Source organism: Thalassophryne amazonica, chromosome 1, assembly GCF_902500255.1.
Source record: "Thalassophryne amazonica chromosome 1, fThaAma1.1, whole genome shotgun sequence".
NCBI classification, from domain to species: Eukaryota; Metazoa; Chordata; class Actinopteri; order Batrachoidiformes; family Batrachoididae; genus Thalassophryne; species Thalassophryne amazonica.
The window spans coordinates 2811263-2836000 of record NC_047103.1 but is presented as its reverse complement, the minus strand read 5'-3'; the positions used below and the strand labels follow the sequence as shown (position 1 = coordinate 2836000).

The 24738-nt window shown below is 43.9% G+C and overlaps 1 protein-coding gene across 2 annotated transcripts; it reads left to right on the top strand.

Annotated features, from left to right (window-relative positions):
* Window positions 1–218: 218 nt before the first annotated feature.
* nub1 (negative regulator of ubiquitin-like proteins 1) lies at window positions 219–24374 on the top strand. Of its 2 annotated transcripts, none has more exons than XM_034183621.1 (15): window positions 219–236; window positions 2725–2844; window positions 6160–6327; window positions 8243–8307; window positions 8434–8498; window positions 8573–8734; window positions 9260–9348; window positions 11111–11217; window positions 18920–19106; window positions 21145–21252; window positions 21324–21476; window positions 22188–22334; window positions 22405–22485; window positions 22783–22975; window positions 23146–24374. In XM_034183621.1, the coding sequence occupies exons 2-15, from the start codon at window positions 2728–2730 to the stop codon at window positions 23286–23288; spliced, it is 1785 nt and encodes a 594-aa protein (XP_034039512.1). In that variant the 5' UTR covers window positions 219–236; window positions 2725–2727; the 3' UTR covers window positions 23289–24374. The 2 variants fall into 2 exon arrangements, with proteins under 2 accessions (XP_034039512.1, XP_034039446.1); XM_034183555.1 differs by lacking the exon at window positions 219–236 and adding an exon at window positions 243–382.
* Window positions 24375–24738: the final 364 nt, after the last annotated feature.

The following is a 24738-nucleotide window of genomic DNA, read 5'->3' as shown; positions in this document are numbered from 1 at the left end:
ATGCGGAAGAGTTCAGAAAGATACGATTGGAATGTTTTGATGACCATTTACAGTTGGCAATGAAAGACTCGGGTGTTAATTTGTTGTTAAAGTCAGAACAAGAAGCTGCACTGAAAGAGATCAATCTGAGCCAAAGACACACATTCTGTGTGTTGTCGCTCCAACGAGAGCGGCGCTCTGAGCCGGACGGTTATCATCCGCAGTAAAACCACAGAAGAAGACGAGTGACGTCATCGGTAGGACTGGCAAGTATTTCTGCGTGAAAAAAGCGGCTGCGTTTTATTTGTTTCTTTCAATGCATCGGAGAGAAGCTCGATATCGACTTTAAGAGACGTTTAACAAAGGTTTCGGAGTGTCCGTCGTGGTTTTATTTTTTACTGAGGTGAGTCGCAGCGACATTTAAAACGACAGCTAGCAGCTGACGTCACGTTAGCTACAAACAGGCTAAAGATCACACAAAACTCAACAAAATGTACTTTTTTCTCAACAAAGACGATAGAATTCACTTTGACAGGTGAAAAAAAAAAACCTTGAAACAGACAGCCACAAAACATGCTTTTAATAATGTTTAAAACTTTGTTTCGTAATTGTTTACACTGAAAGTAATCTGCATAAAATTAGAATGTCAGTATTTAATGAAATAAACTTATTTACAGACGTCTATAAAACTATAAATCATGTGACGAGAAAAAAAATCTTGAGTGAAACTGGGTGTGGCTTTTGAGTTCCGTCAGGGGGCGTGTCTATAAAGTAAACGTAACTGACAGTAATGTTAAACGAACACTTGGATGAAACGAAGTGTTCTTGAGTTTCGCTAGTTTTGCTGGCAAGATTATGGAGTTAAATTTGTCTCATTAATACTTGCAAATGCACAGAGTGCGATTTACAAATACGTATGCCTTGATTTGTACTCATACTTTGTGATCCACAAACACAAATTTCTGATTTGTAACTTGTGTGTTGGTTTTTACAAATACATAATGTATTTGTAAATGTATCCTTTTTTTCATTTGTAATAAATAAATAAATAGCATTTGTAAAACTGAAAATTCTGTTTCTGAAGTGTGATTCAGCATTTGTGGATCACTGATTACACACATTCATCACTTTGCTTTGTTACGCAATATTGAACACAAAACTGCAAAAATCCACAAACAGCTCGTGATTCACACAAAGCAACACTCTCATACCCACAAATACACAGAGGGCGATTTACAAATATTCCTCAATTTGTACACATTTTGTGATCCACAAACACAAATTTCCGATTTGTAACTTGCGTCTTGGTTTTTACAAAAAAAATGTGTATTTGTAAATGTATCGTTTTTTCATTTGTTAAAAAAGCATTTGCAAAACTGGATGTTGTTCAGTTGCGCTTAGTCTCACCGCTACCCACTAGAGGTGGGCAGATCGATCGTAATATCAATACCAACGGTGGTATTGATATTGAACGATCCTCGTGTAAAAAGATCCACACTCAAGCTTTTTTCTCTCCTGCACGCACTGACTGCTGAGCACGCAGATTCATCACAGTCTATTCCGTCTGTAAGAGCAGCGCTGCACTGTGTCACAACACAGAGCAGCGCACCCTTGTGTTGTGGTTTGTCAGCCCTCTACCTCAGGAGATTTTGTTTTAAGTTGTGTTGAGTGATATATTTTTTTTTTTAAACAAAAACGTTGATTGTGATAATAAAGTATTTTGTTGTCACGTACAATGTTTGGCGAAATTCTATCCTCGGCCTTTTGGATTCTTTGGATCTATGAAGCTTAAATATGAAAAAGTATCGGTATGGATATTGGCAATACTGGGCCTGTATTTACTTTGTATTGGATCAATACCAAAATTCCTGGTATCGCCCACCTCTACTAACCACCTGTCAAAAATGCGTAGAACACTGCCATCTATTGGATGGAAATGTGAATAGCAACTTACATATTTGTGAAACTCAAATGCAGTTTTGCGCTGAGAATGTCTCAATATTGCGTAAGTGAGCAACACGATGAATGCGTGTGAAATGCTTTTTTAACAAATGGAAAAAAAAAACGATATATTTACAAATCAAAGGATATTTGTAAATCGCCCTCCGTGCATTAGCAGCTATTAATGAAACAAATTTAACTGCATACAAGATCAAGAAAAAACCTGCAAAATCAAAAACCACATTCAAAGGACAAAATATTAAAGAAGTTGTGAATGAACACTTCCCTTGAAATGAAACCCATTTTTCTTGTATAGAATTACCTCAAAGTAACAGTGAATGAAGAAAACTATTTCTTCTGATGAGAATACGGGTGAGTATAATCTTCATACACTGACTGAGGCCTGCAGGTGTGGTGGCGTTGCCATCGAGTACCTAATATTATGGCTGTAGATGTTTTAATACAATATCAGCAGATTGGGTTTTACTTCTTGTGTTGAATAATTTATAAAACATTAAGACTGGACTGTTTATTTACAGTGATGTCAGTGTTGATCCTCGAAATCCAGGCAACATAAAGTGACTGAGTTTGTAATGAGTCACTGTCACCACATGGATCTGCAGGTTGACTTGATACAGGTTTTACACAGATTGTCCTTCCTGATACATCTCCACATTAAGTGGAGAGTGAGCGGAGGTGGTCTCACACTGGGAACCTTCTGTGGAAACCAGCAGAATAACTGCTTGTCCACCGTCTGGATAGAAGGCGGCAGGACGATAAGTTCCTTTTGTGGTTTGTTGTCAGGTGATGGCACAGCAGAACATGGAGGCCAAGCTGAAGAACCTGTTGAAACAGGACAAAGTTCAGCTGTGGAATCCACCCTACACCAGTGAGGACAACCAGCCTGGACAGCAGCAGCTGCAGGTGGGAAAATCAAAACATCTCTGTTTTACTGGGTGAATTTCCAGCATGCACTATTTGACTGAGATAATCCAACACTGAAATATCAAAAGTGGAGTTAGTTCACAGCCAGTGACTAACGCAACACATTTAAATACCAAATGTACTTAACATATATGTTTGATTGAATTATATTTCAAAATGGTTAAGTCACAGCATAAAAACAAAGTTTAAAAATGTTTTAAAATACAGCGTACTAAGACAATGTACTATTAAAAATACTGAAATATTTTAAAAAAAATTAAAACACAAACTGGGTGAAAATGTACACTTACAGGGGGTTTAGTGCTGAGCAGTGTTGCCACAGTTACTTTGAAAAGTTACTTTGAGTTACTTTTTTAGTTACTTTATTAGCAGCTGCCAACAACTTGTAACTAATAAGTAATGTAACTTGTAATCTAACTTGGTTATTTTTAAGATTGAGTAATCAGCTGACAGTCAGAGGCAGCTGACAGGTACCGGCAGGCCAAGCGTTCCGCAGCCCGTGCAGTCGCAGAGGCAAAAACTCGGGTCTGGGAGGAGTTCGGGAGGCTATGGAGGACGACTATCAGTCGGCCTCGAAGAGATTCTGGCAAACCGTCCGACGCCTCAGGAGGCAGAAGCAGCTCTCCACCGGCACTGTTTACGGTGCGGGTGGGGAGCTGTTGACCCTGACTGGGGATGTTGTTGGGCCGTGGAAGGAGTACTTCGAGGATCTCCTCAGTCCCATCGTCAAGTCTTCCGAAGAGGAAGCAGAGACTGGGGACCCAGAGGCGGACTCATCCATTACCCAGGCAGAAGTCACTGAGGTGGTTAGAAAGCTCCTCGGTGGCAAGGCTCCTGGGGTGGATGAAATCCGTCCTGAGTACCTTAAGTCTCTGGATGTTGTGGGACTGTCTTGGCTGACACGCCTCTGCAACATCGCGTGGCGATCGGGGACAGTACCTCTGCATTGGCAGACCGGGGTGGTGGTCCCTCTGTTTAAGAAGGGGGACCGGAGGGTGTGTTCCAACTATAGGGGGATCACACTCCTCAGCCTCCCCGGTAAGGTCTATTCCAGAGTACTGGAGAGGAGAATTCGACCGATGGTCGAACCTCGGATTCAGGAGGAGCAGTGTGGTTTTCGTCCTGGTCGCGGCACACTGGACCAGCTCTACACGCTCCATCGGGTGTTCGAGGGTTCATGGGAGTTCACCCAACCAGTCCACATGTGTTTTGTGGATCTGGAGAAGGCGTTCGACCGTGTCCCTCAAGGCACCCTGTGGGGAGTGCTACGGGAGTACGGGGTCCGGGGTCCTTTGCTAAGGGCTATCCGGTCCCTGTACGACCGCAGCAGGAGCTTGGTTCGCATTGCCGGTAGTAAGTCAAACCTGTTTCCAGTGCACATTGGCCTCTGCCAGGGCTGCCCTTTGTCACCGGTTCTGTTCATTATTTTTATGGACAGAATTTCTAGGCGCAGCCAAGGTGTAGAGGGGGTCTGGTTTGGGAACCACAGAATCTCGTCTCTGCTGTTTGCGGACGATGTGGTTCTGTTGGCTTCGTCAAATCAGGACCTTCAGCGTGCACTGGGGCGGTTTGCAGCCGAGTGTGAAGCGTCCGAGATGAAAATCAGCACCTCCAAATCCGAGGCCATGGTTCTCGACCGGAAAAAAGTGCTTTGCCCTCTTCAGTCGGTGGAGTGTCCTTGCCTCAAGTGGAGGAGTTTAAGTATCTTGGGGTCTTGCTCACGAGTGAGGGACGGATGGAGCGTGAGATCGATAAACGGATCGGTGCAGCATCTGCAGTGATGCGGTCGCTGTATCGGAACGTTGTGGTGAAGAGAGAGCTGAGTAGGGGGGCAAAGCTCTCGATTTACCGATTGATCTACGTTCAGATCCTCACCTATGGTCATGAGATTTGGCTCATGACCGAAAGAACGAGATCGCGGGTACAAGCGGCCGAGATGAGATTCTTCCGCAGGTTGGCTGGGCGCTCCCTTAGAGATAGGGTGACGATCTCGGTCACTCGGGAGGAGCTTGGAGTCGAGCCGCTGCTCCTCCATGTCGAAAGAAAAACTTTCCTTTTTGCTAAAGCTTATAGTTAGGGCTGGATCAGGTGACCCTGAACCATCCCTTAGTTATGCTGCTATAGACGTAGACTGCTGGGGGGTTCCCATGATGCACTGTTTCTTTCTCTTTTTGCTCTGTATGCACCACTCTGCATTTAATCATTAGTGATTGATCTCTGCTCCCCTCCACAGCATGTCTTTTTCCTGGTTCTCTCCCTCAGCCCCAACCAGTCCCAGCAGAAGACTGCCCCTCCCTGAGCCTGGTTCTGCTGGAGGTTTCTTCCTGTTAAAAGGGAGTTTTTCCTTCCCACTGTAGCCAAGTGCTTGCTCACAGGGGGTCGTTTTGACTGTTGGGGTTTTACATAATTATTGTATGGCCTTGCCTTACAATATAAAGCGCCTTGGGGCAACTGTTTGTTGTGATTTGGCGCTATATAAAAAAAAAAATTGATTGATTGATTGATTGATTGATTGAAAGGAGTCAGTTGAGGTGACTCGGGCATCTTTTCCGGATGCCACCTGGACGCCTCGCTGGAGAGGTGTTCCGGGCACGTCCCATTGGGAGGAGGCCCCGGGGAAGACCCAGGACACGCTGGAGGGACTAGATCTCTCAGCTGGCTTGGGAACGCCTTGGGGTTCCCCCGGAGGAGCTGGGGGAGGTGTGTGTGGCTCGGGAGGTCTGGGCGGCTTTGCTTGAGCTGCTGCCCCCGCAACCCGACTCCGGATAAAGCGGAAGAAAATGGATGAATGGATGGATGGAGTAATCAGCAAAGTAACCATTTATTACTTTGCTGATTACTCAATCTTAAAAATAACCAAGTTAGAGTTACTTTATTAGTTACCATTCAGCAGCTGCCAACAGGTTGTCTACAGCTGATAATGAATTAACTGTAAAATCTAACTGTTTTTAAACAGTCATTTATGAATGTCATTTATGAAAATCTAACTGTTTTTAAACAGTTAGATTTTCATAAATGACATTAGTAACTTCTAAAGGACGACTACAATGTAAATAAGCATCCATATCTGTAGCTTTCTTGTGTTATCCTTGGCAGTACTTTTTACGTATTTTTTATGTAATTTTATTGCTGAATAAACTCAAATCTAAAGTAACTTTTCAAAGTTACTATGGCAACAAATTCAATTTGTTGATTTCATTTTGAAGCCAGACTCTCCTGTGTTTGTGTTCATATGGAAATAACAGGACTTTTTTTATTTTATTTTTTATTTATTTATTTTTGTTATTATTTAAGGAGCTGGCGGAGCACTATGCGCCCCTGCTGTGTCTGTCAGTGTCAGAAGTCGGGCATTCTCTGGAGGTCATCAGAGTGCAGGCAGTGAACAGAGGCAAAGAAAACAAAGTGTTTAGAGAGACGAGCGTCGCTACACTGGAGCTGCTGCTGCCACGAGACATCAAGAAGGTGAAAAAAAAATTGTTTAGCTACACAGTAAACCTTAAAGTCACAGAAAACGTCGGGTGTTCTGAAGGTTGTAAGTTTGATCTGAAGTCAGTGAAGAACAGCTTTTTTTTCACCCTAAATACCACTGCTAAGATGTCTCTGAGCAAGGGGTGTGTGTGTGTGTGTGTGTGTGTGTGTGTGTGTGTGTGTGTGTGTGTGTGTGTGTGTGTGTGTGTGTGTGTATTATTATAGCTGGTTTCAGAAAGAAAAGTTCTGAAACCAAGTTGCCAGGTTCTGACAAGTTTAGTTGTTGTGGGCACTCCAGATAAGTTTAGTGTTGGTCTGGCTAGCTCGTCCATTAGCATTAGCTTAGCAGCGTCGGGTTATTTTAAAACCCTCTCAGGGTTAAATTAATTTTTAGTAACATGAAAAATCAGATATTTAGCTGTTGCACATCTGCAGCGCCTGCCTTGAGAGGGTTAAAGTTCTGCTACTAGTCTATAAAATTGTTCGTGGACTGGCACCTCCCTACCTAGCTGACCTAATTAAACCTTATGTACCAGCCTGGACTTTGCATTCTCAGGGTGCAGGACTACTTTTTATCCCTAGGGTGAATAAAAAGTCTGCGGGTCCCAGAGCTTTCTCTTATCGTGCCCCTGTTCTGTGGAATGATCTCCCTGCATCAATAAAACAGTCAGATTCTGTGGAGACTTTCAAGTCCAGATTTAAGACACACTTATTTTCCTGTTCGTATGGCTAGCATACTGGTATACTGGTAGGACCCTCCTGTCCTGTGCACTAACAGCATTTCCTGTATATTCGTTCTGTGAATTGTTCTGTAATTTATGTCTGTATCATGGCCCAAGCAGAGGGTCACCCCTTTGAGTCTGGTCTGCTTGAGGTTTCTTCCTCAGTGGGAGTTTTTCCTTACCACTGCTGCTCTGAGGATTGGTAATGTTAGACCTTACCAGTGTGAAACGCCTTGATGCAACTCTGTTGTGATTTTGCACTATATAAATGAAAATAAATAGAAAAAAATTGAATTTGCTTAAGAGGTTGGCTTTCGGACTGTTGTTAGACTTAAGATGTTGCATAGGTCCTTGTGTAAGGTTTTGGTAACCGGATCACGGTCGCCACTGTGAACGGTTTTTCAGCCTAGGACATGCCTGTTGATAGCCCTCCAAGTCCACGGGTGACTTCTACCCTGTCTCCTGGCCGAAATGCTGTGGATTAGTGATAGGGGATTCTATCACCCGCAAAGTTAGATTACAGACGCCAACTGACGTTAAATGTATTCCTGGGGCCAGTGCACTCAACATTGCTTCTCGACTTAGGTTGCACAAGAATAGTCAGCCAAAGGAACACGACACTAGATACATATTCTGAGTCATAATATTTGTAATTTTATCGCTTAAATTTAGTTGGTTAACTTTGTTAAATTGATGATGTAATTTGTTTCATGTACATTTTTCAGTTACATGGTGTGCTGCACTTCTGCATGTGATGCAGATACTCAATGCTCTTTATACACACACACACACACACACAGGAGCATTAACTTGGGTGTTCAAGGCCTTGCTCACAGGTCTGGTCTGGTCTGAACTGAGGACCCTCAGGTTTTGACTCCGCCTTTCTAACATCCAGGCCGCCACCTCTCCAAAAATATGGATGAACTCGGTGTACATGTTGCACAGATTTATTGTCAGTAAAGTTGATTTAATGGTTTATTTAAATTGTCTTAATGTGTCCATTAAATTAATTTATCTGTAAATGTATTTGGGAGTCGAACCCTAGCACTTCAGTATGTGTGTTTGGAGTGTCCTTGAACTGTGTGGTGGACTGCTGTGTCCTGGGTGTGATGTGAACACACTCGGAGCACGTTTGGTGTCACTGTGGATGTATTTTGTGGTGATGATGTCACTGATGATGATTTCAGGATCCAAAGTCAAAGAACTTCCTGGAGACGAGGCTGGATATACCAACTCAGGACTTGGTGGACAGGTGGCACATTTTCTATTTGACTGTGACCTCTGGTGTTGTAGAAGTAAATTGTAAATACATTGTAAATACAGTCAGCTGGACTTTGGTTTGGGGTTCAGGACTGATCCTGTTTCCTCTGTTATTCAGGATCAGACATGAGTTCCAACTGAAACACCTCAAACTGATCCTCAACGGGAAAACACTGTCTCCAGGTGAGTCCAGAGTCTGTGTGTGTCTCTGGTTTGTGATTTTTATTAATTTGAGTGGTTTGTCGTGCTGCCCTCAGACGTGCGTTTGGACGAGCAGGGCGTGAAGAACCACAGTAAGATCATGGTGCTGAGGCTCAGTGACTCCGAGTGGACGCAGCAGGCCAGCGAGGACAAACTGAAGAACCAGAACGAGAGCCTTCACCGCACCCAGAAAGGGTTCCAGATCCTGTCAGAGCGAGGTCAGCTTCCTGTTTAACATTTAAGACAGTTGTCTGCTCCTTACTGTCCCCTCACCTGCAGTGGAAGTGGTGTTTAAGTGTCTCTTTGTCCGTCCATAAGACAGACGACAACATAAACTATGGAGCAGGTTCAGAGAGAATCTTCGGGGACACTTGGGCTCTGATGGCTCAGCTTCTCCTGAATCTGCTTTACTGTAAAATGCTGAATGTCACAATTGGGCAAAGAGCTTTATTGTGAAAGGGTAATGTCACTCTAACATTAGCAGGCTAGCGCAAAGTATCATCAAATTGGACCTCACACTGCATGTCAGACCCAGCAGAGTCCAGGACCGCCCAGATCTGTTCCTGGAGCACGTGATCATGTCTACTGATTATTTAACTCGGCTGTCTCTCAGCTCCCGCCAGTTCATCGGGAGTAGGTGGAGCCGGGACAGATCTGGACTACAGACAGAAGGTTTTACTCTTGCACTGTTGGCTTGGTCAGGTTGGTTGTTTGACACCCCTCCCCTGATGCTGTGTTGGCAGATGGCAGTGAAGACCCTGAGACCACGCCCTTCCTGGAGATCACTGACCAGAAAGGAAACCCGCTTAAGATCCCCTCTCAGGAGAAGAAGGTATGAAATCATGTAGAATCAGACCGTGTGCTCTGGGTCTATCCTGGAGTCTCCACGAACACTGAGGATTGTGAAAAACTGTTGTAACCAAATATGTTCGATTGATGTGTTTCAATGGGATGGAGCAGCGTTTACATGCTGAACTCTGGGGGCGGGGCTGTTTGACACGCCCCCTTTGATGACTTTACTCTGCAACACTTTTTTGGTGTTGTTATTGGGGGCGGGGAGTCGTGTCACATGTCGCACCAGACCATGATTTGATTCAATTTATGGATCAAATACATTTGGCAGAAAAGTTCGTAAAAATGACCAACTTCACAACACTGAGTCAGAAAAAGACGCTCAAATGACCCGTAATTCATGGAGGAAATTGTACGTACCATACTGTTGGTTTGGAGGTTGATGATTGTATAAAGAAGTGTCCCTCGTTGAGGGACAAATTAATCCAGAAAAGGCCGCCGTTCCTGCAGCAAATTACATAAAGACGTGACGGAGAACTTTAAAAATCAGTGTGTAGTTACAGAGCTGGAGAAGCTTAAATCAGGCTTTAAGATTTTAAGGTCCCACTCCACAGCAGACTTAGGAAAAAAAAAAAAAAAGGATTTTTGTCTGTTTTATACATATAATGGATTTCAATTGTGACGGCCAAAATTCGCTGGTCCACCTGAATCCATTTTATGCTAGTTTTACTGTATACAACTTAAGAGACAATTAACTAATTAATTTAATTAGGCCATGATATTTTTGCCTTTTACATACATGTTTCCAAACTATTGGACAATCAGTTACTTAAGCTCACAGTAACCCCCAAATCATGAGCTCACAACAACATTTATTGAAACTAAAACAGTTTCATGTACATTCAAATCATAGATTTGATTAAAGAATGCTCCGGTAGTACACAATTGCACACTCAGTCTGAGCGCGGTGGATCCACCGCACCGTAGTGGTTTGGAGAGAAAGATGGCGCCCGTGTTAGCAAGCCATCTGCCTTGCTCTCTTACAGTTTTGTTTGCTTCTACTCTGCTTTTGCTTTTTTTTTTTTTACGGCTATCGAGATGTGTATATTTGTCTAGTGTGTCTGTATCATGGCCAAAGCAGAGGGTCACCCCTTTGAGTCTGGTCTGCTTGAGGTTTCTTCCTCAAATCATCAGAGGGAGTTTTTTTTTCCCCCACTGTCTCCTGTGTTCTTGCTCTGGGGGTTGGTAAGGTTAGACCTTACTTATGCGATGCACCTTGAGGCAGTTTAGTTGTGATTTGATGCTTTATACGTAAATGAAAATAAATTTAATGAAATTATTTCCTACTACTTTTTGCTCTTTATTTTACTTTGTCTTTAAGATTGGGGGTAACTTGGTGCCCATTTTTAATTATGTGCAGCACTTTGGTCGACTGCTGTCATTTTAAACGTGCTTTAAAAATAAAGGTGGAGTTGGGTGGGTCGGCGGTGTGAGCGCGGTCTGTAGATCGACAGTCATTTATAATAAATCACTCTCGCTCTCCTGTATATGTGTACTTGTATTTTTTCTTTTTCAGACCTGAGCAGAATCTGTGTGTTTGGGGAGAATAAAATTTGTGTCAGTTAAAAAAGAAAATAAGTGTTTTGGAGTCAGTTTCATCCTGACCTGAAATATTTTCCTGAGATCCTGAAAGTGTGCACCTCCAGTTTGAGGGAGAGTCTGGACCAAAGTCCAGACCAGAGGTGAGTTCTCACTAAACAATGAGCCCCTGAGTGAGCGTTTCTGTGACTGTTTGTGTTCAGGCGCTGATCGTTGCCATGGGTTTCCATGAGAAAGGCCGTTCGCTGATGAAGAGGAAGCAGTATGACGACGCCTTGTGTCACCTGCTGCAGGCCGACCAGCACTTCAGGTACAGACGTCCCAGCAGCCAGGAGGTGTTTGCAGGGCTGTGAAAACTCGGCGGATCCACAAAATTACACGGATTTCACCATGGGGAGGAGGGGGTGGTGTTAGTGTTGTACTCTGTAATCGTGATTGTTACTGTGTTTTTAAAATGTCTGTCGCAAAGTGTTCTGTTTTTAAGTTTGTGGACACTGATCTGTGTGTTACAGATATAAATCAGTTTCCTCGGATTTGCGGAACTTGGCGGAGAATAAATGCCACTCAAAGCCTGGCTGTTGCGACAGTTGACGTAAAGCGGGACTGGTTGGTTGCTGCGGTGACGCTGTGTGGCTCCTCCACGGCGCTTAAGATAAATGTAGCATGTGGACATCACAAACTTTTGAAGCTCTCAAGTTTTTAAAAGAAGACTTGCGCAGCATGTCTGTCATGGGCCGACGTCGCACAGAGAGAAGATGGCGAGAAAGACGGTTTGAAAACGTCTGATAAGGACAAGAATCCGTGGAATTGTCGCTGGCTTCATCAACACACCTGAAAGAAACGGGAAAGTGAACTGTGCTGTCAAGAAACACACTAAGAATTTTTCTCTCTCTGGAAAATAAACATTGTGCTGTTCAAACAGGATTTTACACAAGATTATGTGACTTTTTTCATTAATCTAGACTTTCTTTCAATGGGAAAAAGACATTGTGGCTTTGAATAATGGATTTACATGAATTTACACAAGAATAGAAGGGATCGCTGTTGTTATTAACTTCCGTCTTTCCCGCACATGTGCACACAGACGGTAGGCAGAAAACTCCAGACTCCAAGTAGATATAATGAGAAAACACACGGGAAGATGACTTCAGACGACGTGTCAACTCTTGATCCCAAAGATTGAAAGCGATATTGTGAGAAATTAAATCTTGGAGACGATGACCGTGAAGAATTTCAAGTTTTTGGAGGAATATAATTATTTTATCAGTGGTCACATGAGGGATCACTGTTATCAGTCTGCTGCTGCAGACATTGATGTCTGTCTGCGATCTTTCTGCTGTCTGGCTCCGTCTGTATGGGCTGTGTGAGTACAGCAGCAGGACGGGCTCTGAAGTTGAAGAACTTTTTAAACGCGGTCCAAAAAACACACTTGTGCACAGTCCGGCCTGTGTGCGCATCGTGCGTCAGGCTGCAGTTCACCTGTGTGACAGAGTCATTCAATGCAGTTCTGCGTGTGTGTCTATGGTTGAAAAAAATGGAGAAAAACAATGAAATCAGCCCATCCGTAAGGATTTGAGAGTATATACAGTAGTGTTCAGAATAATAGTAGTGCTATGTGACTAAATAGATTAATCCAGGTTTTGAGTATATTTCTTATTGATACATGGGAAACAAGGTACCAGTAGATTCAGTAGATTCTCACAAATCCAACAAGACCAAGCATTCATGATATGCACACTCTTAAGGCTATGAAATTGGGCTATTAGTAAAAAAAAAGTAGAAAAGGGAGTGTTCACAATAATGGTAGTGTGGCATTCACTCAGTGAGTTCGTCAGTTTTGTGGAACAAACAGGTGTGAATCAGGTGTCCCCTATTTAAGGATGAAGCCAGCACCTGTTGAACATGCTTTTCTCTTTGAAAGCCTGAGGAAAATGGGACGTTCAAGACATTGTTCAGAAGAACAGCGTAGTTTGATTAAAAAGTTGATTGGAGAGGGGAAAACCTATACGCAGGTGCAAAAAATTATAGGCTGTTCATCTACAGTGATCTCCAATGCTTTTAAAATGGACAAAAAAAAAGAGATGCATGGAAGAAAACGGAAAACAACCATCAAAATGGATAGAAGAATAACCAGAATGGCAAAGGCTCACCCATTGATCAGCTCCAGGATGATCAAAGACAGTCTGGAGTTACCTGTAAGTGCTGTGACAGTTAGAAGACGCCTGTGTGAAGCTAATTTATTTGCAAGAATCCCCCGCAAAGTCCCTCTGTTAAAAAAAGACGTGCAGAAGAGGTTACAATTTGCCAAAGAACACATCAACTGGCCTAAAGAGGAATGGAGGAATATTTTGTGGACTGATGAGAGTAAAATTGTTCTTTTTGGGTCTAAGGGCCGCAGACAGTTTGTGAGACGACCCCCAAACTCTGAATTCAAGCCACAGTGAAGACAGTGAAGCATGGTGGTGCAAGCATCATGATCAATCAATCAATTTTTTTTATATAGCGCCAAATCACAACAAACAGTTGCCCCAAAGCGCTTTATATTGTAAGGCAAGGCCATACAATAATTATGTAAAACCCCAACGGTCAAACCGACCCCCTGTGAGCAAGCACTTGGCTACAGTGGGAAGGAAAAACTCCCTTTTAACAGGAAGAAACCTCCAGCAGAACCAGGCTCAGGGAGGGGCAGTCTTCTGCTGGGACTGGTTGGGGCTGAGGGAGAGAACCAGGAAAAAGACATGCTGTGGAGGGGAGCAGAGATCGATCACTAATGATTAAATGCAGAGTGGTGCATACAGAGCAAAAAGAGAAAGAAACAGTGCATCATGGGAACCCCCCAGCAGTCTACGTCTATAGCAGCATAACTAAGGGATGGTTCAGGGTCACCTGATCCAGCCCTAACTATAAGCTTTAGCAAAAAGGAAAGTTTTAAGCCTAATCTTAAAAGTAGAGAGGGTGTCTGTCTCCCTGATCTGAATTGGGAGCTGGTTCCACAGGAGAGGAGCCTGAAAGCTGAAGGCTCTGCCTCCCATTCTACTCTTACAAACCCTAGGAACTACAAGTAAGCCTGCAGTCTGAGAGCGAAGCGCTCTATTGGGGTGATATGGTACTACGAGGTCCCTAAGATAAGATGGGACCTGATTATTCAAAACCTTATAAGTAAGAAGAAGAATTTTAAATTCTATTCTAGAATTAACAGGAAGCCAATGAAGAGAGGCCAATATGGGTGAGATATTGGGATGAGATGGGCATGTTTCTCCTACTGTGGTGTTGGGCCTATATATCACATACCAGGTATCATGGATCAGTTTGGATATGTCAAAATACTTGAAGAGGTCATATTGCCTTATGCTGAAGAGGACATGCCCTTGAAATGGGTGTTTCAACAAGACAATGACCCCAAGCACACTAGTAAACCAGCAAAATCTTGGTTCCAAACCAACAAAATTAATGCCTCGCAGATGTGAAGAAATCATGAAAAACTGTGGTTATACAACTAAATACTAGTTTAGTGTTTCACAGGATTGCTAAAAAAGCAGTTTGAACATAATAGTTTTGAGTTTGTAGCGTCAACAGCAGATGCTACTATTATTGTGAACACCCCCTTTTCTACTTTTTTTTACTAATAGCCCAATTTCATAGCCTTAAGAGTGTGCATATCATGAATGCTTGGTCTTGTTGGATTTGTGAGAATCTACTGGTACCTTGTTTCCCATGTAACAATAAGAAATATACTCAAAACCTGGATTAATCTTTTTAGTCACATAGCACTACTATTCTGAACACTACTGTGTGTGTGTGTGTGTGTGTGTGTGTGTGTGTGTGTGTGTGTAATGTATGTATTTATACATTTTAACAACCTCAAAGCCAACAGACCAGCTTGAACCAAACCCTGGGTTCCTGGACAGTTTCCTCTGTTTCTTCTCGCTGGGTTTATTTCTTCTGTGGCTTACAGTCATTTTGACGCTGCTGAGTCCAACTTTACATTCTGTGTTCATCTGTTTGTCTGCAAAATCACTCTTTTATGTGCGTTAAACTATTTGATTTCAAAATGAACTGAAAATCAGATGGTTAGTTTGCAGCTCTCATAATAACTTCAGTCACAGCTTATCAAATCAAATCAATTTTATTTATATAGCGCCAAATCACAACAGTTGCCCCAAGGCGCTTTATATTGTAAGGCAAAGGCCATACAATAATTACAGAAAAACCCCAACGGTCAAAACGACCCCCTGTGAGCAAGCACTTGGCAACAGTGGGAAGGAAAAACTCCCTTTTAACAGGAAGAAACCTCCAGCAGAACCAGGTTCAGGGAGGGGCAGTCTTCTGCTGGGACTGGTTGGGGCTGAGGGAGAGAACCAGGAAAAAGACATGCTGTGGAGGGGAGCAGAGATCAACACACTCAGTGAAACACTCAGTGCATCATGGGAACCCCCCAGCAGTCTAAGTCTATAGCAGCATAACTAAGGGATGGTTCAGGGTCACCTGATCCAGCCCTAACTATAAGCTTTAGCAAAAAGGAAAGTTTTAAGCCTAATCTTAAAAGTAGAGAGGGTGTCTGTCTCCCTGATCTGAATTGGGAGCTGGTTCCACAGGAGAGGAGCCTGAAAGCTGAAGGCTCTGCCTCCCATTCTACTCTTACAAACCCTAGGAACTACAAGTAAGCCTGCAGTCTGAGAGCGAAGCGCTCTATTGGGGTGATATGGTACTACGAGGTCCCTAAGATAACATGGGACCTGAGTATTCAAAACCTTATAAGTAAAAAGAAGAATTTTAAATTCTATTCTAGAATTAACAGGAAGCCAGTGAAGAGAGGCCAATATAGGTGAGATATGCTCTCTCCTTCTAGTCCCTGTCAGTACTCTAGCTGCAGCATTTTGAATTAACTGAAGGCTTTTCAGGGAACTTTTAGGACAACCTGATAATAATGAATTACAATAGTCCAGCCTAGAGGAAATAAATGCATGAATTAGTTTTTCAGCATCACTCTGAGACAAGACCTTTCTAATTTTAGAGATATTGCGTAAATGCAAAAAAGCAGTCCTACATATTTAATATGCGCATTGAATGACATATCCTGATCAAAAATGACTCCAAGATTTCTCACAGTATTACTAGAGGTCAGGGTAATGCCATCCAGAGTAAGGATCTGGTTAGACACCATGTTTCTAAGATTTGTGGGGCCAAGTACAATAACTTCAGTTTTATCTGAGTTTAAAAGCAGGAAATTAGAGGTCATCCATGTCTTTATGTCTGTAAGACAATCCTGCAGTTTAGCTAATTGGTGTGTGTCCTCTGGCTTCATGGATAGATAAAGCTGGGTATCATCTGCGTAACAATGAAAATTTCAGCAATGCCGTCTAATAATACTGCCTAAGGGAATCATGTATAAAGTGAATAAAATTGGTCCTAGCACAGAACCTTGTGGAACTCCATAATTAACCTTAGTCTGTGAAGAAGATTCCCCATTTACATGAACAAATTGTAATCTATTAGATAAATATGATTCAAACCAGCGCAGTGCCTTTAATACCTATGGCATGCTCTAATCTCTGTAATACAATTTTATGGTCAACAGTATCAAAAGCAGCACTGAGGTCTAACAGAACAAGCACAGAGATGAGTCCACTGTCTGAGGCCATAAGAAGATCATTTGTAACCTTCACTAATGCTGTTTCTGTACTATGATGAATTCTAAAACCTGACTGAAACTCTTCAAATAGACCATTCCTCTGCAGATGATCAGTTAGCTGTTTTACAACTACCCTTTCAAGAATTTTTGAGAGAAAAGGAAGGTTGGAGATTGGCCTATAATTAGCTAAGATAGCTGGGTCAAGTGATGGCTTTTTAAGTAATGGTTTAATTACTGCCACCTTAAAAGCCTGTGGTACATAATAAAGACAGATTGATCATATTTAAGATTGAAGCATTAATTAATGGTAGGGCTTCCTTGAGCAGCCTGGTAGGAATGGGGTCTAATAGACATGTTGATGGTTTGGAGGAAGTAACTAATGAAAATAACTCAGACAGAACAATCGGAGAGAAAGAGTCTAACCAAATACCGGCATCACTGAAAGCAGCCAAAGCTAACGATACGTCTTTGGGATGGTTATGAGTAATTCTTTCTCCAATAGTTAAAATTTTATTAGCAAAGAAAGTCATGAAGTCATTACTAGTTAAAGTTAAAGGAATACTCGGCTCAATAGAGCTCTGACTCTTTGTCAGCCTGGCTACAGTGCTGAAAAGAAACCTGGGGTTCTTATTTTCTTCAATTAGTGATGAGTAGTAAGATGTCCTAGCTTTACGGAGGGCTTTTTTATAGAGCAACAGACTCTTTTTCCAGGCTAAGTGAAGATCTTCTAAATTAGTGAGACGCCATTTGCTCTCCAACTTACAGGTTATCTGCTTTAAGCTACGAGTTTGTGAGTTATACCATGGAATCAGGCACTTCTGATTTAAAGCTCTCTTTTTCAGAGGAGCTACAGCATCCAAAGTTGTCTTCAGTGAGGATGTAAAACTATTGATGAGATACTCTATCTCACTTACAGAGTTTAGGTAGCTACTCTGCCCTGTGTTGGTACATGGCATTAGAGAACATAAAGAAGGAATTATATCCTTAAACCTAGTTACAGTGCTTTCTGAAAGACTTCTAGTGTAATGAAACTTATTCCCCACTGCTGGGTAGTCCATCAGAGTAAATGTAAATGTTATTAAGAAATGATCAGACAGAAGGGAGTTTTCAGGGAATACTGTTAAGTCTTCAGTTTCCATACCATAAGTCAGAACAAGATCTAAGATATGATTAAAGTGGTGGGTGGACTCATTTACATTTTGAGCAAAGCCAATTGAGTCTAATAATAGATTAAATGCAGTGTTGAGGCTGTCATTCTCAGCATCTGTGTGGATGTTAAAATCGCCCACTATAATTATCTTATCTGAGCTAAGCACTAAGTCAGACAAAAGGTCTGAAATTCACAGAGAAACTCACAGTAACGACCAGGTGGACGATAGATAATAACAAATAAAACTGTTTTTTTTTTTTTTTTTTTTAAACTGGTATCACCTAAATGTGGAGCTGCACAGAGAAAACCAAAGGAAAAAAGAAAAAAATCTACAGAAGGGGAGGTTTGTTTTTAATGTGATGTGTTGGAACCATCGAATTCTTTTGGAACACAGGCTGAGCTCGTGTGATCCATCTTCACCTGTACTGCATGCAGTTCTGAGCCAGACCACATCTGATCCATGAGACTTTAAATGCTGCAAAGTGAAAATTTTTCAAACGGGTTGTCATCCATCTGGACGTGATGTGTTTTCTTTTTTATGCACGGTGCTGATCTGTCAGCGTGTGATGGATCACTGAGTGCACACAGTCAGTGGTTGCATTAAGAGTTTTCTGCTTACCGGTGTGGCCCCGCCCGGCGTGTGACATCATCGCGATTCCCTTTGTGTAAGTGAGTTTTTATTAATGTAGACTTTTTCATGGGAAAAAGACACTGGATTTACAGGAATTTACACAAGAATGTGACTTTTTTACTATAAGGTATGTTATTGATAGTTTACCCTGATTTTCCAAATATTCTCCAATTTTTAGCTGTGGTTTTTGAGATACTGTAACAGTCTTTTCAGTCTTCATGAATTTCATGTAGTTTAATTGTTCTGACTTAATGCATAATTTGGTTTACAGTTTAAAGGAAAATCATTCCAGGTCCTACTTCCACATCATATTCTGTTATTTCAGCATGATCATTGACTGTTCAAATGAAAGGTTGAATACAGGGTCATTTAAATATGCACTAGTTTTGAGCTTTTTTCTTCCAGGAGATGCTGACGATGTATCATTAGATAAAAAATCGATTTGGTTTCTGGGCCCCATGGGGTCTGAGACCCCGGCTCCAGGGGGTGCTGTGCCCCCCACACCGCCTGCAAATTTTCCTTTGATTGCACACATTTCACAGGCCTGTGTTTGTGACTGCAGCAGCGTGCGGGGAAATGAAGGGTGTGTTTTTGTGCAGTAAGTGCGGCTCTGTGCTCCTGAGCTCGGTGGATAACTACGCTGTGCTGCAGCTTGACATCGTTTGGTGCTACCGCGCTCTGGAGGCGCTGTCCTGCCTGGAGGACGGGAAGATGAGGCTACAGAGGGCGGAGCAGTGCTTCCTGCAGTGTTATGGGGAGCAGCAGCAGCGGCTGATGATGATCAAGGTGCCTGTGAAACCAAAAACTGATTCAAATCTCAACATCAACACAGTGATGGGAGTTTTTACTTCTGTAGTGAAAGCTTCTGGGTTGCTTTTGTTTTCCTGGCTTGCGTTGGATTTAGTCTGTGGTCTGATTTCATGATGTTCGTATAATCTTTTGGAAATGTTTCTGAGGCATCACGGCGGACGTTAAGTCCCGGGTTTTTACGTCCTGATCCGAGACTGAAGGATTATGTAACGCGGCGCCACTCTTCCACACGGCAGCCAATGAGAGACGCCATTACAGATTTTACTGTTGAACTCCACGTCATGTTGAAACGATAAAAAGGATGAAACTTTGTTCTGCTGCACAGAGACAATTTACAGTTCACAGGATTAAATTCAAATGAACCAAAATGCTGACCTGACTTTTTTTGTTTGTTTTTATCATCATTTATATGGAAGCATTAAGACTCCTGATAAGTCTCTCCAGCGAGGCGTCCAGGGGGCATCTGGAAAAGATGCCCAAGCTACCTCAGCTGGCTCATTTCGATGTGGAGGAGCAGCGGCTCGACTCCGAGCTCCTCCAGAGTGACCGAGCTCCTCACCCTATCTCTAAGGGAGCGCCCAGCCACCCTCCAGAGGAAACTCATCTTGGCCGCTTGTACTTGCGATCTCGTTCTTTCGGTCATGAGCCAAATCTCATGACCATTGGTGAGGGTCGGAACATAGATCGATCGGTAAATCGAGAGCTTTGCCCCCCTACTCAGCTCTCTCTTCACCATGGCGGTCCGATACAGCGACCGCATCACTGCAGATGCTGCACTGATCTGTCTGTTGATCTCACACTCCATCCGTCCCTCTCTCATGAACAAGATCCTGAGATATTTAAACTCCTCCACTTGAGACAAGGACACTCCACCGACCTGAAGAGGGCAAGGCACCTGGCCTCGGATTTGGAGGTGCTGATTTTCATCCCGGACGCTTCACACTCGGCTGCAAACCGCCCCAGTGCACGCTGAAGGTCCTGATTTGACGAAACCAACAGAACCACATCATCCGCAAACAGCAGAGATGAGATTCTGTGGTTCCCAAACCAGACCCCCTCTACACCCTGGCTGCGCCTAGAAATTCTGTCCATAAAGATAATGAACAGAACAAAGGGCAGCCCTGGTGGAGGCCAACGTGCACTGGAAACAGGTTTGACTTACTACTGGCAATGCAAACCAAGCTCCTGCTGCGGTCGTACAGGGACCAGATAGCCCTTAGCAAAGGACCCCATACTCCCAGAGCACCCCCCGTAGGGTGCCTCGAGGGACATGGTCGAACGCTTTCTCCAGATCCACAAAGCCCATATGTGGACTGGTTGGGCAAATTCCCATGAACCCTCGAGCACCCAATGGAGCGTGTAGAGCTGGTCCAGTGTGCCACGACCAGGATGAAAACCACACTGCTCCTCCTGAATCCGAGGTTCGACCATCGGTCAAATTCTCCTCTCCAGTACTCTGGAATAGACCTTACCGGGGAGGCTGAGGAGTGTGATCCCCCTATAGTTGGAACACATCCTCCAGTCCCCCTTCTTAAACAGAGGGACCACCACCCCGGTCTGCCAATCCAGAGGCACTGTCCCCGACCACCACACGATGTTGCAGAAGCGTGTCAGCCAAGACAGTCCCACAACATCCAGAGACTTAAGGTACTCAGGGCGGATTTCATCCACCCCAGGAGCCTTGCCACCGAGGAGCTTTCTAACCACCTCGGTGACTTTGGCCTGGGTAATGGATGAGTCCGCCTCTGAGTCCCCAGTCTCTGCTTCCTCTTCGGACGACGAGACAATGGGATTGAGGAGATCCTCGAAGTATTCCTTCCACGGCCCGACAACATCCATTTCGGATGTTTTCCAAAATCGGTAAATGAATTCTTATTTCTGATCGGAGTTAAACTCTGACACCGTGGAGTGAATTGGCTTTGTGACTTACTGTTTAGTAATGAATAATAAGTATGTTTTGAGTTGATTGTAATTGTGCGTCTGTTGAAGGTCTGGTTGTGCGTCCATTGTCCAGGGTAACACGGGTCGGGAGGAGGTGCTGTTTCTCAGACTATACCTCCTGCAGAGCCTCCTCTTCTACATCGAGGGAAACGACGCTCAGGCCAGACAGCAGCTGTCCAAAGTAAGACAAGTGCCCGCGTTTAGTGTCTCTGTTTGCCAGCCTGCAGTTAGCGTGTCCTCTGTCCCCATCAGGTGGAGACTCTGTACGGACGTCTGTGTCTGGACTCGGAGAAAATGGCTGAGCTGATGGCTCTAGGTTTCAGCGAGCGTGAGGCTCGACTTGGGCTCAGGGCGTGTAACGGCGACCTGCAGGAGGCCGCTGCGCAGATCATCAACCGCAGACAGGTAAGACAACCATCCACGGACAGGCCAGGGAGCAGGTGCTGCAACTGCCACACCACACAGCCAGACCAGACCCAGGTCCTGGAGGACAACCACAGTCTCCACAGTGACCATCTGTCTGCTGAAAGTGAAACATGGGCGTGTCCCTGACTTTCTCCAGCTGCTGGGGTCCTCAACACTGAGGCACCAGACCTCTGACCTTTGACCTCTTGACCACCTGATCTTCCCAGGTGTCTCTGTATCTCAAAGGCTGAGGACCCAGAGACAACGTCCCTGCTGAGATCAGTGAATGTCTCTACAAGTTCAACACTTTCACTACATGCAGAGACACTTCTGATGGACATGTCCAGGAAGCCACTGAAAGCCTGGATCTTAGTCTGGATCCAGGAACATCACAAACCCAGACACTCTGACTCCTCACTCAGGGTCCACTGATTCCACAAAGATCACAGCATCGTCCAAAGTCAGGGTTAGTCAACCTTTCCTCACCAACAAAACCACCTAAACACTGGTTTCCACAACCCGACCCAGCACCCAGAACACACCCCTGAGGAACACCAGAGCTTACTGGGAAAGATTCTGCCCCACTCCACACTGTGTTACACGCTGGACATGATGTACAGCGACTGGTTGGGAACCCTGAAGGTTGAGTTCTTGGGTGTGAGTTCTTCGTAAAGCTGAAAAAGGACTGTTGTTTGTCTGTTTGTTCATCAGGAACGCGAGGAATTGAAGCAGCGGGAGCGTCGGAAGAGACAGAGTAGGATGGAGGCCATCGCCGCCCTCACAGAGCTCGGCTTCTCCAGGAGAGACACCGCCCGAGCGCTTCACGAGACCAGCGGCAACGTGGACCGAGCGTATGAGGTTAGTACCTGTCAGTCGCCTGGGGACGGTCCACATGTCCTGGAATCACTGTGTCCTGTTGCTTCAACAGATTCTGCTGGACTGCAGCCAGGCGGCTCAGCTAACCAGTAACAACACAGAGGGTGTGGTCAGTCCAGAAAAGGTGGAGCAGGTACCTCTCTCAAACTGTTTCAGGAGTTTGAGCACTAACGCAGGTAGGCGTGTCTTATCGATAACGGCGGAGCTCCTGCTCACCGTGCTTTATGGTGAACGTCAACATGCTGTCAGTTTCTAACAAGACGTGTCCCCTGGAATATGTGGACATCTTAGCTCGTATGCTAGTGTTAGCGTCATGCTAGCCTGCAGTTGTCTGTGGATTGTTCACATGTTGCTGAATTTAAACATCCTCTTATTCAGTCAAAACCATAAGTTTCGGGTCTGATCTTAATCCGGTTCTCTCTGGTTCCAGTTGTCTTATCTGGGATTTGAGCGGACTGTTTCCGAGGCAGCGCTCAAATTGACAGGCGGGGACATCCAATCGGCGACACAGCTGCTGCTGGACAACCAGGGCATCCTCTCCCCGGACTTCCTGTCCATGTCTCCCCCCTCCTCCCTGTCATCACCATCCACAGAGGAGCCCAGCACCTCCTCCACCTCCACAGGTGACATCTGTACTCCTGTTCACAGACCCCGACCCAAAACCAGGTCCAAACCCCCCCAACAAACAGGAAGATGCAGCTAAAGATCTCTTGGATCAATGAAAATAAAATTCTGCATCACAAACACACAAAAAAACGATCTGTTCATTAGATGTGATTGCTTTGTTTTCCAGAGGACAGCGAGCTGGTGAACGAGGTGCTGGAAGACATTTCCCGTCACGAGGAGGATTACCTGGATGTGACGCTGGAGGAGGAGAGCGAGCTGATTGACACCATGAAGACGTACCTGCACTGGGGAGACGTGCAGACCATGTGACCTGCAGCTCACCTTATGATGTCATACAGCAGCCCTCGGTGACATCACACACATCATCACCTGGAACCGATCTGGATCAAAATAATCCACATGAGGAAGAGTGTCAGAGCATGTGGGAGAATATCACGGTAACACCCCCAACAGGATCCTGGAACCCGATCTGGATCTGCTTTAAATTGAAGCCACAGGGCACATGACCTCATAGATGTGAACCTGACCCCAGAAAGGTCAAAGAGGCTGCAGGTTTTTCCAGCAGGTGATTTCACTGATGGACTCGTCTGTCTGCTGTTCATCAGTGAAATCACCTGCTGGAAAAACCTGCAGCCTCTTTGACCTTTTGACCTTTCTGGGGTCAGGTTCACACCTGTGTGACCTGGTGCAGAAATGTTAATTTCATCCTTTATGATGCCATACTTAAAGGGCGTGGCCTGAGTGAATTTGCTGCACTGTGATTGGTTAGCGGTAGCTGTGACTGATGGCTGATCTCACGTTGAACAGTTCACCTTTGATCTTTTTTATGCTAACAGTAGCTCTTTGGTTCCGTTAGGCTGTTGCCTGCGTATTGCTAACATTAGCAGCTTGGTACTTTATGCATTTGGTGGTTAGCAGAGGATGGCAGCGCCCCCTATTCGCTGGATTCTGGCTTCCTGTCGGTCTTCATGCTGTGTGGATCAAAGTCTGGTTTTGGTCAAAATCTGAGTGTTTCTTCTTTCGTAACGTTACGACTCATCGGGCGAGTTAGCAATAATGCAAAAATTATTTTTATGTATGCAAATAGTTTCGTAGCTTCATAAAAATAATGTTAAGTTACGACATTTGTCATATTTTTCCAGACATTTTGATGAAGAACTGTTTTGTTTGAGACTTTTCTTTCTTAAGGTGGTTTATTTGTTTTGGGGATTTTGTGCAATGTTTCAGATGTTTGGTTCAATTCTGCAGAATCCATTTTTTTTTTTTTTTTTTAATGAAGCCTGTTTAAAAAAATAATCCTCTTGAACTTTGATGTGTTATTTGAATTAAAGTGGGGACAAAGTTATTTAATGAAAGTGAACTTAATTATCTCCATGATTAAATAGTGCATCAGTATTTTGTTTGTGCAGACTAAGGTTTTTATTTATTTATTTTCGGGCTGTATCAGGATTACAAATTAAGTGAATTTTCCCATTTTTAGCAGTGAAAATCATTCATCAGATGAGATTAATATGTATATGCTGTGGACATGAACGAGCAACGCGCTTCAGCATCTCACCATCTCATTTAGGTTCTTCAGACTTTTTCAGTAACATAGTTCTGGGCAGCATTAGCATGGCTAAAAACGTCATGCAGTTTACACACTAAATATTCACTGACCTCCTGTGCTCTCAAGGTGTGCGCTGCCTCTCACGTTAGCATTCTCGGGGTCAGTGTCAGCTCAACATTTAACATTTCCTGTTTCAGTGTTGACTGTGCT

Bases quoted from the DNA above. Each gene is read 5' to 3' on its own strand.
- nub1 (XM_034183621.1), top strand. From the start codon at position 2,728: ATGGCACAGCAGAACATGGAGGCCAAGCTGAAGAACCTGTTGAAACAG. The intron at 2,845-6,159 runs GTGGGAAAATCA...TTATTATTTAAG, and splicing joins CTGGACAGCAGCAGCTGCAG to GAGCTGGCGGAGCACTATGC. The intron at 11,218-18,919 runs GTACAGACGTCC...GTTTTTGTGCAG, and splicing joins CAGGCCGACCAGCACTTCAG to TAAGTGCGGCTCTGTGCTCC.